Source organism: Clinocottus analis, unplaced genomic scaffold (genome assembly GCF_023055335.1).
Source record: "Clinocottus analis isolate CAN_PGR_092001 unplaced genomic scaffold, fCliAna1.0.p SCAF_26, whole genome shotgun sequence".
Lineage (NCBI taxonomy): Eukaryota > Metazoa > Chordata > Actinopteri > Perciformes > Cottidae > Clinocottus > Clinocottus analis.
In genome coordinates this window covers 2721383-2734057 of record NW_027175998.1, presented here as the reverse complement: position 1 = coordinate 2734057, position 12675 = coordinate 2721383, and the positions used below count along the sequence as shown (strand labels likewise).

General features: G+C 45.3%; 2 protein-coding genes across 2 annotated transcripts; both read left to right on the top strand.

The window, feature by feature from the left end:
- The first annotated feature begins 1826 nt into the window (after positions 1-1826).
- On the top strand, positions 1827-2414 carry rhoh (ras homolog family member H). The gene has a single exon (XM_068592101.1). The coding sequence runs from the start codon at positions 1827-1829 to the stop codon at positions 2412-2414; it is 588 nt and encodes a 195-aa protein (XP_068448202.1).
- A 5481-nt stretch (positions 2415-7895) lies between these two features.
- Positions 7896-12425, top strand: chrna9a (cholinergic receptor, nicotinic, alpha 9a). The gene is made up of 7 exons (XM_068592080.1): positions 7896-7941; positions 8043-8188; positions 9367-9521; positions 9615-9795; positions 11086-11437; positions 11528-12138; positions 12255-12425. The coding sequence occupies exons 1-7, from the start codon at positions 7896-7898 to the stop codon at positions 12423-12425; spliced, it is 1662 nt and encodes a 553-aa protein (XP_068448181.1).
- The last annotated feature ends 250 nt before the right edge of the window (positions 12426-12675 follow it).

The window sequence follows — 12675 nt, the reverse complement described above, 5'->3', positions numbered from 1 at the left end:
GGGAGCTCTGCTGCTGTGTGAAATGCCTGATAATATGGTACAAACGCACAGCTGCAGTGGGGGAGGCAAGCAGAAAGCGAGTCCCACCTCCTCACTCTCAGCTAGCGGATGTGTTTTACTTTTCTTCTCTCTCGTACTCTTTCGCTTCCCTCCTTTGCTTAACTACTAACCTCGGCGTTGTCATGAAGGTGCCAAAATATTTCATCTCTGTGTTCTAATTAATTCAGATTTTTTTAATAGCATTTGAGGGTATTCAGTTTGGCAGATAATTAGTAAAAACAAATCGTTTCTGGAGTTTAAAAAGCCTTTGGTTTTCGGGCCGTGAAGGCGGCAGCTGGCATCCGCCCGTTGAAGATCGAGAAGACTGACAAGAAAGGTAATTATATTGTTCTTTGTCTTGATACAACACTGTGTTGCTAATCTTACAAGTCCATTATATTCTATGATATTTGGACGTTTAGTTAAAACTCATTAAAATGGTGGCAAAACCCTAAACTTAATTCAACTGTAAACCTATTAAAAACATTTTGAGTGAGATCTTTAATCGATCAAAAAGATCATTCTTAATGAGTAAAGAAATATTTGATTACATGTAAACCAAAAGAAGTAAGAAGAGTTTAATCTTCTTCAGTGAATTGGCTTCACTGAGGGTTTTAAAACCTCATTTATTGTTAATGTTCCTTTATTATTTAACAAAAGGCTGAGAGTGACGACTTTTGTGAGAGATTATTTTGAAAGTTTAATTGGTTAATAAAATTAAAAAACACACTGATTGACGTGTCCCGATTATGCGATACTGGTCTTTCCATCTTTGTCATGGCAGGTGGTTTTGAGGTTGGGACTTTGTTATTTCTGACGCTGTAACACAGCTTACAATCAACTGGTCATTCAATGCGACAGAGAAGTCATCGTCGAAAAGCATCAGCAGATTTTGTTGATCGAAAATTAGAAAAAGTCCCAGTGTGCATATAATGCCACGATATTGCACAGTGACCCACGGAGACATCCTCTTCCCCTCAGATGTCCGTTTATGGTGAGCTGGTTAAGAGGGAGACACATGAGAACAATCGGTGAAAGGCATGTTATATAAATATATATTTCTGTATGAGTCTTGATAATTTAGCAAATACAGATTTATTGTAAATAAATGTTTGAATCTTCGGGATCAAGCTGTGAATGCTGGGTCACACCCAAATACACAATCCTTACTTCCGTATTTAATCGGCACTTTACATTTTCCTTTTTGCACTAAACGTAAGACACGCTGTCACAAAAAGGGAAACTTTGACGTAATCTTCCACACGCTGTACTCTCGCGGTGGACTCTTTAACAGACATCTTGTTTGTCATGCAGAACGTATTAAGAGCCGCGCTGCGCTTCAACATTGAGCTGTGTGAGGAATATCCGACAGATGGACTTCTCGTTGGTGACATGTCCTCTCTTCCTCAGTAGATTCCCCTCCCTCATCTCTGAGAGGGCCGGCGTCTTTGGACAGAATGACGGCCGGAGGACCGACGGCGGAGACCCGGAACCAGCGAGGCGAGACGAGGGGGCCTGGAGACCGAAGACGTTAACGCGAGGCCTACTCCATATCAGAGACGTTTGAGAAAGACGTCCTAGGTCAGGTCACCGCTGAGATCTCCAGGAATGGAGTTACTATCGGCCTTGAAAACGACCGCTTGAACACGGAAGCACAGCACACACTGAGGACTGATCGGCCGCCGTCGACTACCTGGCGAACCCTCTGAAGCTCCAAAAAGAGTGACGACCCCTGAGACCTCTGAGACACCTGAAACCCCCAAAACAGACACCCATCGAAGGCGGCCATGAACGACATGGAGGAGATGTCGGTGAAGTGCGTCCTGGTCGGGGATAGCGCCGTGGGCAAGACGGCGCTGCTGGTCCGCTTCACCTCAGAGACCTTCCCGGACACCTACAAGCCCACGGTGTTCGAGAACACGGGGGTGGAGGTGTACATGGACGGGGTCCAGATCAGCCTGGGGCTGTGGGACACGGCGGGCAACGACAACTTCCGACAGATCCGCCCGAGGTCCTACCAGCAGGCCGACGTCGTCCTCGTCTGCTACTCCGTGGCCAACCCCAACTCAATGGCGAGCGTCCACAACAAGTGGATCGCCGAGGTCCGGGAGCACCTGCCCAAGGTGCCGGTGTTGATCGTGGCCACGCAGACGGACCTGCGGGAGGCGGGGGTGCACCGGGGCAGCTGCATCTCGGCGGCGGAGGGGAGGCGCCTGGCTCACGACGTTCACGCCAAAGGCTACCTGGAGTGCTCGTCCTTGGGTAACCGCGGCGTGCAGCAGGTGTTTGAGTATGCAGTGCGGACGGTCGTGACCCAGGCCAGGAAACGAGCCAGGCGGCGGATGTTCAGCATCAACCAGTGCAAAGTCTTTTGACCTTTGACCTTGTCTTGGCGGGAACCAGGGAGCCAGGGAGCCAGAGCCTTCTTGGGGTGACTTTTGACATAATATGTCCTAAGCATGCTGTTCAGACTCGGCAGGAGGCCCAAAGCTGTTTTCTTCTCACATACGTGTGGTTGTTTTTCTTGAACTAAAAGACTCAAAACTTGCACCACATTTAAAGGAGAATTTCGACTTTGGTGTGATCCAGAAAGAGACGGCAGAAAATAACGTCGATTCTTCTGATCCGTCTGTGAAGTGAACCGCAGCGCGACACATGGTGGGATTTTAAAACGGGGCATCGGAGACGTTTCGTCTTTCAGAAATTCTCCATGAAGAACTTTCGCCGTGAAGAATAAAGCACGTAAAGCTTCATTAAAGGTGCACGTCATCGCTCAAAGAGGGACACATCCTGATATCTCAGTTTGCGGTTGGATCAGCAAATTAAGTTTTGAATCGCAGCGTTCAATGAATAAGCGCCTTCATTACCACAGAAAAAATGACACAACTGGGTTTTGCAGTTGCATAAGCTTTTTACAGATTTCTTGAACTCAAACCGTTTATCCTCCTGAAATGTAACGAATATGACATAAGTAAATAATGTTGAGTGCTTGTTGTCAATAATGATTTAAACTCTTCAACATAAGCCCAAGGGGTCCATGCATGTGGTGCATGGAGCTCCACACATAATGTATAGTCTTGATTATTGCTCCAAAGAGGATCTTATTTCATCAGACCAGGAAATGAACCGTCAGGCGGTAAAAGAGCTCTTTACGCTTCTCTAGATGCATTTTATATAAACGTATATGTATACATATATATATATATATGCATATATATATATACATATATATATATACATATACTATATATATATATATATACATATATATATATATACATATACATATATATACATATATATATACACACGTTTATAAAATGTAAAATCTATTTGCAAGATACGTATTTTTATTCTTTGAAATGTTGACTCAGACGTTACATTTTCGTGATAAAGAATTTGACTAACAATCAACACAGTCTTAACATTTTGTTTTGTAAACATTGATAAAACAATTGTATTGATATACGTGAGATAATTGCTACATTTATTTTATATATTATTTCTATTAGTGGAGGATCCAAAGAAAAAAGTTTTAAAAAAAACAACTATAATAAAGTAAAGTGACATGAAACATCACAATTATCAGACATCTTTTATTTAAACCATATGTCACATGTTAGAGGCAACTGTGGATTTATGTGTGAATTGTATTTGTTTTTATTTAACTGTATTCTTTCTTTTAGAGAAAATGAGAACGATATAAAGACATCTAATCCCTCTGTGTCTTGTCCATAAATTGAACCTAAGGATGCAACACATTGAGACAGTATTGTTTAATTTATAAAAACAGCAAATAAAAGACTGCTAAACCATCTACGAATGTTTGACTTATGTCTCGTTATTTTCCTCCTGTCGTGGCTTTGTCATCTGCTCTTTGGGAGAGAGTTTGCAGGTTTGAATTAGAAGTTGAAAGGTGCACGTTCGATATGAAAGCAGCCTTTTCTTGACTTCCACTTTGTCTGATCGAGAAGAAAGTTAAAGACTTTGTATGTGTGCTTTGTCTGCGCAGTCTCATATAGTTATGGCCACTTTAAATAAACAACTTTATAGAGTATCGTACTCCAGCTATAAGGCAGGTAATGTCTGTCTTCACATATGTGAGTTTTCACGTGAAGTGCTTTGTTGAATTTTCAATTTTTAACTCATAACTTCATAAGGTTTAGTCAAAGCGAACGACTAATATTCGACATGTTTGGAAATAACTTTTTGACCTGTTTGTGACCTTGAGCAACACCGACCCGGGTGTGTTTTCTTAGGGGCGCGTTTGGTGATTTGAGGGGTCCCAGGCAAACGCTGCCTTGTTTCACTTTTCTCTAAATGGGAACGTTGGTTTCTGCAGTGGCAGAAGATGTCAAAAAATAATCCTAAATTTAATAACTAGAAGTAGAGAAACTATCACAGCCGCACAGGTCTCACGTTCACAAGTAAAATAGAGGACTTTACTGAATTTTCTTGACACCGGTTTCAAGGTGTAGCTTTGGATTCTTACATAATGCTGGATAGTTTCATGAACAATAATTTATAATATTTTGACTTTGATTTAAATCTGCAACGTAACCAGTGACATTTCTCATGTAAAGGCAGCGCTTCAGTGTTTTCCTCTGAAGTGTTCACGCTGGAAGTAGCTTTACGGCTGAGTTGCATATTGTTTAAGTGCTCCGGGGTTTATAAATAACTGAATGCTATTGCAGGGAAGTTAAAATATGAATGACTATTTAATGAATATTAAATTATTTTCATATCTAAACATCATATGGCAGCTTGAGGCCCTCTAATGGGCCCCCAGGTAGTGGCTTACCTTAACTCACGGCAAAGTCTGCCCCCCTCCCCCCTTTGGTGAACCGGTGAGTGTTTCTGGCCCCGAGTGGCCGATCAAAGAGAGAGAGAGAGGAGAGCAGCGTTGAGCGTGAAGCCGTTTGTGTGAGCCGTTCTCCAGAAAGCCGCCAGCAGACACACCGGCCATGTTTTCAATAAGTGTAATATCAAAAATCTACACGTTGTGTTAGATGTTCATGAACATTTTCTACAATGAATGACTCTAATTGTGATCACACGTGTTTAGGACATGTATCAGAGTAACTATTTCCTCTGCTGTCAGACATTATGTGCTGACACGTAGCAAGTGTAACAATGTATAGCACACACACACACACACACACACACACACACAAACACACAAACACACTTTTCTCCCGCTCTTTCTCTACATGTCTCCGTCTCATGTGGTGTTCATAGTCGCTGAGGATGAGAGGTGCTGTACAGGCTTTTCAAGGATAAGCTGAGAAACACTTAACCACACACACACACACACACACACACCAAAAGAATGTGTATAATACAGAACCTTGCAGCACATTAAAGAACCATGTGAGTGTTGGAGGTGATAACCTACGATAGCTCTTATTTTACTCCAATGAACTTCAACATTGTCCGTCACAAACTGCTGAGGACGCCAACTAGACACCCTGAGTGTGAACAGATTAATTCACAAAGCAGCTGTCTTGTTGACTTCATTACATATAATCCAGTAATGCGTTTATTTCACAATGCTGTCGGTAAAGTTTGAGCTTCACGTGAGTGACAAAGAGAAACGCTTTGAGAGTTTAACATGTTAGTTTGACTGACTGCTGGGACCACATCTCTCTCTCTCTCTCTCTCTCTCTCTCTCTCTCTCTCTCTCTCTCTCTCTCTCCCACAACTACCACAATGTCTTATCCCACACACACACACACACACACACACACACACGCACACACACGCACACACTGTACAGGGAGAACTCAGTGCAGGCTGTTCTGACACACTTCTGGTGGGAGGTTACTAAGTACATTTACTTAAGTACCATAATTAAGGTGCTTTAATTTTTTTGTGATATTTACTAATCAATTATGTAGAATACTGTTAATGAATATGTTACAGTGTATTATTTGGATGAGATGCCACCTTTTTGATATCTGGGAATAAATGTGCACGTTCCCTCGCAGTGTCTGAAGTATTATGAGAATCATCCCCACCGTTATGTCAATGCGGCAATAAGTACAATCCAACAATGAAAGGTTTGAATTCTTCTGAGCCATTGTGCATAATGAGGGCTTTTTAAAACACTTTTGGTATTTTAAGTGTTTTTCTTTGTTCTCTGACTCGAGTAAAATATATTTTCTTTTATTTGTAACAAATTTATTCCACGCCACTCAAAAGGTACGAGTACTTCACTCCACCGCCTGCTCAGTACTGTGCATAAAGTGCCTGATCACACACACACACTCACACACGCACACACACACACACACACACACACACACACACACACACACACTTCCTCAGCAGTTATTTCAAGGCTTCTCTTTCTACTTTCTGTGTCTCTCACTGTCTCACCCTCTGAAGCTCCCACTCTCTTTTCCCCTTCAGCCCCTCTCTTCCCGTTTAATGCAAAACACCGACGCGCACGCCTCCGACGCACACAACCACATTTATTCACCAGATACTCACTTTGCACAGAGCTTACATCATATTAACATACAAATACACATTTACACTGTCTGCTTAGCTCTCTTTCTCTCTCTACCTCTCTCCCTCTCTCTCGTGTTACCACACACACACACACACACACACACACACACACACACACACACACACACACACACACACGCACACGCACACACAGAATGAAACACACATGTAACCCTGCACAGGAACACAGAGATGATTTGAAATGATTTACAAAAGCTCCTTTTTTTTTTACTCTTGACACTATTTCACACTTTCTTCCTTATCCGACACACACACACACACACACACACACACACAAGCGCACACACACAAGCGCACACAGGAAACACCTGTCATATGCGAGCTCAGTACCACAGAAACTCAGTGACACATTAACACATCATATCACTACGAGCAATACTCTGCAGAATAACAGTCGAACGATGTCAGGGACATTTCTGACTGATGTTTTTCAAATTTACTGTAAGCTACGAAGACCCTGTCTGCCTCTTTTGAAGTGCTTTCATTTCAAGCACTCACTCAAATGAAACTTCGGGGAAAAGACCCAATAAATGAATTGGCAATTGTTGTCAAAAACAGAAGTATGTGCTCAACTGCTGCAAAGGTCAAGAAGTTGGCCTCCGTTTCTGGTGACCTCTTTAACAGCCTGCAGGAAATCTCCTCTCACCACTGACCTACAACCAGTGCACACCTGATTCTGCCTCTGCGTGAAGTTCACGGCCGTGACAGCGTGTATGACATGTGTCATGACAATTGCGTGTGTTCATATTGAATGACCCGAGCACAGGTAAGAAAGTGTCTCTGTATGTGTGTGACTGACACATGTCATTGGCTGTGTAACGCAGTAAGGTTCAGTGTGAGCATATGTGTGTGTGTGTGTGTGTGTGTGTGTGTGTGTGTGTGTGTGTGTGTGTGTGTGTGTCGTACAGCTGGTTGTGGCCATGTACACAAGTAGGTAGTGCTGCAGGCATCACATTTCCCCCAGTACGTGTTTGCTATGTGATACTGCAGTGTACCTGCGTGCGTGTGTGTGTGTGTGTGTGTGTGTGTGTGTGTGAGTGTGTGTGAGCGATAGCCCCAGGTCCTGTTCCAGAGCAGCGATCACACACACACACCGACTGTCAGCTTCACCATCGGGCGAATGTGACCAACAACTGGCGAAGGCTTCAGAGCTTCTGACCGGTGGTACTGGGAGACCCTGAGAGTTCTCCGTGGTCTCGCTCGGCGTCTGCAGCGTCTGCAGCGAGGTCAGCACAGAGTGATGCTCCGGATCTGGACCCGGGCCGCCTCAGCAAAGCGCTTTCGCTGAATAATTCATCCCTCGGCTTCGTGACAGGTTGGAAATGAGGAAGGCAGCGCTGGTGGTTTGGATCAGCCTTTTGGTGCAAGGTCAGTTCTGCGTGATGTTTATATCTGACTGGGGGTCGTGAAGGCCACTCTGACCTTTGTCTACATTTCCTGTGTCGTACCCACCATCTTTTTCTCCTCAGTGTCCCACGGGGCTCAGGGACATTATGCCCGCAAACTGCTGGCTGACCTGATGGAAAACTACTCCAACGCTCTGAGGCCAGTGGACGACACGGACAAAGTCCTCAACGTGTCCCTGCAGATCACCCTGTCGCAGATCAAAGATATGGTGAGTAGAGGGAAAGGTCATATCTGTCGGGACCCGGCGTAGATTTAGGGTGTAGACTGTGTGTAAGAAGTGGATGTAGTTGGTGTGTCTTCGCCCGTTGGTGTGTGGAGTGCTGTTCTTTTGCAACTAGTATTACACGAGAAGGTAGAAGTCAAACCGAACACTGAATAAGACATTTTTAGGGGACCAAAATGTTACATTTAACTTTCATGGACTCAAAGGGTTAAAGTTAGAAGACGAAAACAGAGACAACTCTTAGACCAAACAATGCGGTCGTTGCAACCTGTCAATAAGTAGGTAGCACTTAAAGCATGCCCTGCTTAACCCAAATGATTATGGTGCTTAAAGGAAGACATATAAATTGCTTTTGTCCTTTATGGTTCAATTAAAACGACCACAGTATCAAGATTGCCATGCTCATACAATTTGTGCTGGGAAACGCTGGGTGGCAACCTTTTCTTTTGTTATTCAGACCTATGAATATAGATAAGATAATCCTTTATTGGTCCCTCAGTGGGGAAATAACAGGATTACAGCAGCCTGGCTCACAGTAAATACATATTGAGTAAAATAAACAGTAGAATAGTAATAAAACAAAATTAAAAACAATTAAACAAATATACAGATGGAATAAAAAAAGTACAAATGTGTATAAAAAGTATTGCACCACCCACGTCGCGCGTCACCTAAATAAAGGACCCACAAGCCCAAATGCAAAAAATACATCAACAGCATACATTTTTGGAGATTTCGACAATAGGATCAGTGACTTAGCGGGGTGGCTTACTCTGGCCTTAAAAAGGCTTAAACACTGTTTATTAAACATAAGAATAAAGAGTTTAGTCAGTCAAGTAACACGTAGCAAAGCTACACAAAGACTGACAAAACCATGTTGATAAAGAAGATAAGTGAAGATACGTTAACGCTAAAGTTCTACTCTATGTCCAATGCAGAAAAGACTTGAACCAATCCTCCGAGGTTTCAGTACATTAATAAAGTAAGAGACTTGCAAAAGAAAGATAAATAAAAAAAAGAAAGGTCAAACTTGATGCAGTAGAGGTCCAGCTCCCAACACATTGAGTCCTAGAGATCCAGAAGGGGCTGCATCCAGTCTGTTTGATTTAGTTTTTTAGGAACAGCCCTTTAACTTGACCCGTCTCTCTCTTTAAATGTCGCAGGATGAAAGGAACCAGGTGCTGACCACGTACCTGTGGATCAGGCAGACCTGGCATGACGCCTACCTGAAGTGGAACAAGGAGGACTACGATGACCTTGAGATGATCAACATCCCAAGCGATCTGGTTTGGAAGCCTGACATCGTCCTTTACAACAAGTCGGTAACACAGTTCACACTGCACCTGTGATGCAGCAGTGTGTGTGTGTACCTGACTGACATGTGTGTCCTCTCCTCTGTGTGTGTGCGTAGAGCCGACGACGAGTCTGCAGGTGAATCCAGCACGAATGTGAAGCTGCGTTACAACGGAGAGATCGTCTGGGACTCTCCGGCGATCACGAAGAGCTCGTGTGTGGTGGACGTGTCCTACTTCCCCTTCGACTGGCAGCAGTGCAAGCTCACCTTCGGCTCCTGGACCTACAACGGCAACCAGGTGAGTTTAAGCAGGGACTGACGCGTGAATGAGACGGGATCACAGCTTCGGTCTGGTTCCAATCCGCTGATATTCTGGTTTAAAGACCATCAAGGAGCCTGTAAAAGCTTCAAGGATCTCTCACAGCCACAGACCGTGTGTAAGACGTTAACGTCGTCATGTTGACGTCACCCATCGGTTTATGGACCGCCGTTATGAAGGTTCGAGGTAGACTGTGTCGTTGCCATCTTGGATTACGGCCGTCGCCATGTTGTTGTTTTTTGCAACCAATAAACAGAAGTGACCATTATTGGAATATGGAGGAGGGACGTAGATGTCGATTACGGCTGTGACCTGTCAATCACAGTAAGCCCGCCCTGAAGCATAGTCTGTTTGACTCTAGATAGACCGTAATTTACTAAATAAACATCCTGCTTTATTGAAGAATTGAAAGTAGAGATTGAGACCATAAACTCATGTTATAATGTGTACTGAGGAAATAAATCAAGAGATTTAGAGTCATTTTCTCATAGACTTCTATACAACCAGACTTCTTTTTGCAACCGGAGGAGTCGCCCCCCGCTGGTCAGTAGAGAGAATGCAAGTTTTGAGACACTTCCGCATTGGCTTCCCTCAACAGAACCAGAGGTTACCGCCAACTGTTGCAATGTAAAGATGTCGTAGGGCAGAGATATAGCCAGCTGATCCACAGGAAAAAAGAAGGTAAAAACCCCAAAGACAGAAAGTCAAACAACCACAAGAGGCGGGAACTTCAAAGTAAAACAGGAAACAAATTAAACCCAAACCAAGATCATGAGAGTCCGGCTCCAGCGACGAAGCTCGGATTACTTTATTCTCTGCTCAGGTAGACATTACTGCTGTTTCCCAACAACGCTCTTGAACAGTACATTATTGACGATACAGTGCTGCCTCTAGTACCTTATTGCTTAAATATTCACCTTTTAAGGACCAAAAACAAAAGTAAATGAGATGGCAGAGAAAGTTTTTTGTGTGTGATTTGTTTTGTGTAGGTTTTAGTGTAGTTCTCTTTCTGGAACTGAACCTGCTAATAGAGTAGGTATGGTGTCATCAGTAACATAATTATAATATAATATAGTGTGATCAGTACAGGTCATGTGCCATCCTCTTGCCCACTGGAGACAGTTATTGGCTCTCGGTCCTCTGACGTTGACATGGGAAAGAGTAAATAACTTTTTGGATAGCAGTATGTAAGGGGCTTGTTAGTTTCTACATCCACACATTTACATTTCCACGTGTGCTGATACCGACGACATTGCGCCCGCTGCCCAGGTGGACATCAGTTTGGCGATGGACAGCGCCGACCTGTCGAGCTTTGTGGATAACGTGGAGTGGGTGTGTCACGGCATGCCGGCCGTCAGAAACGTCATGATGTACGGCTGCTGCTCCGACCCTTACACCGACATCACCTACACCCTGCTCCTGAAGCGCCGCTCCTCTTTCTACATCTTCAACCTGCTCCTGCCCTGCTTCCTCATCTCCTTCCTGGCGCCGCTGGGCTTCTACCTGCCGGCCGACTCGGGGGAGAAGGTCTCCCTCGGGGTGACGGTGCTGCTGGCGCTCACCGTGTTCCAGTTGTTGGTGGCCGAGAGCATGCCTCCTGCAGAGAGCATGCCCTACATAGGTTTGAGTTATTCTCTCTGCGATCCTCTGCATTTTCCTCAACATCAGATTGACTTCTCTGTCTAATACTCTTGACTTCCCTCTCCTGTAGGGAAGTACTACATAGCCACCATGACTATGATCACGGCCTCCACGTCGCTCACCATCTTCATCATGAACATTCATTTCTGTGGCGCCGAGGCCAAGCCGGTGCCCCACTGGGCCAAAGTGGTCATCATCGACTACATGTCCAAAATCTTCTTCGTCTACGAGGTGGGGGAGAACTGCACCACGCCGGAGAGCGAGAAGACCCCGCTGTACCCGGAGGAACCTGCGAACGACGACGGCGGCCATTTGCACGACTACGATGGCGGCCCGCACAAGTACAGCAACGGCCACGGCGCGCGTCATCACGTCAAGCATCACAAAAGCCGGGCCAACGGCAACGCCAATGCCAACGCCAACGGCAATGCCAACAATAGCCGCCACCAGTACAACAACAGCGGCAGCCACGCCGCCAGGATGGAGCGGGGCGAGGGGCGGCGAGAGCCCACGCAGCGCTGCCACCACGTCGGGAGGGTCGAGCCGGACTACAAGGCCCTTCCTCGTCCCCGGACCCACCAGACACTTAACGGGGGAACGAAGGAGCAGCTCCTCTACCCCGCGGAGGAGCTACAAGTCCCAGCATGCCCCTGCTGCTGCCCCTGCCTCCAGCATAAACAGGTGCGTCTCCGTTTACCCACTCACCCCCCCCCCCCCCTCCCCACCCCGCTTATCCGATTACCCCTCTTCCTCTAAAGTTTCTTCGCTCACGGTTCGTCCTCGTGTCTCGTCCTCAGGTGGTGAAGAACATCCAGTACATCGCCAACTGCTTCCGCGAGCAGAGGGCCACTTGCGTCAAGGCCGCCGAGTGGAAGAAGGTCGCCAAGGTGATGGACAGGTTTTTCATGTGGATATTCTTCATCATGGTCTTCCTCATGAGCATCCTCATCATCGCCAAGGCCTCCTGACAGCCTCCGTCATGTTCTCACCGCCGCGTCATCCTCATTTTTACTTTTAATGCAACTGTTTTTTTATGCGCGTCAGCGTTGTGTTGTGTTGTGTGTGTGTGTGTGTGCGGTTGTACGGGTTCATTGTTCTTGTTTTTTTGCTTTTGACATAAAGAGGAAGAGGTCATCCCGCACAAGTCATCCGTGTAACCGTGCGAGCGCGGGGAGTTGGTCGAAGCCTCTCGGTTAGTTAACGTCAGGTGTGCTTGCA

Excerpts from the sequence above, each read along its gene's own strand:
- rhoh (XM_068592101.1), top strand. The coding sequence starts at position 1,827 with ATGAACGACATGGAGGAGATGTCGGTGAAGTGCGTCCTGGTCGGGGAT.
- chrna9a (XM_068592080.1), top strand. The coding sequence starts at position 7,896 with ATGAGGAAGGCAGCGCTGGTGGTTTGGATCAGCCTTTTGGTGCAAG. Across the intron at positions 9,796-11,085 it reads GGACCTACAACGGCAACCAG|GTGGACATCAGTTTGGCGAT; the intron begins GTGAGTTTAAGC and ends CCCGCTGCCCAG. Across the intron at positions 11,438-11,527 it reads AGAGAGCATGCCCTACATAG|GGAAGTACTACATAGCCACC; the intron begins GTTTGAGTTATT and ends CCTCTCCTGTAG.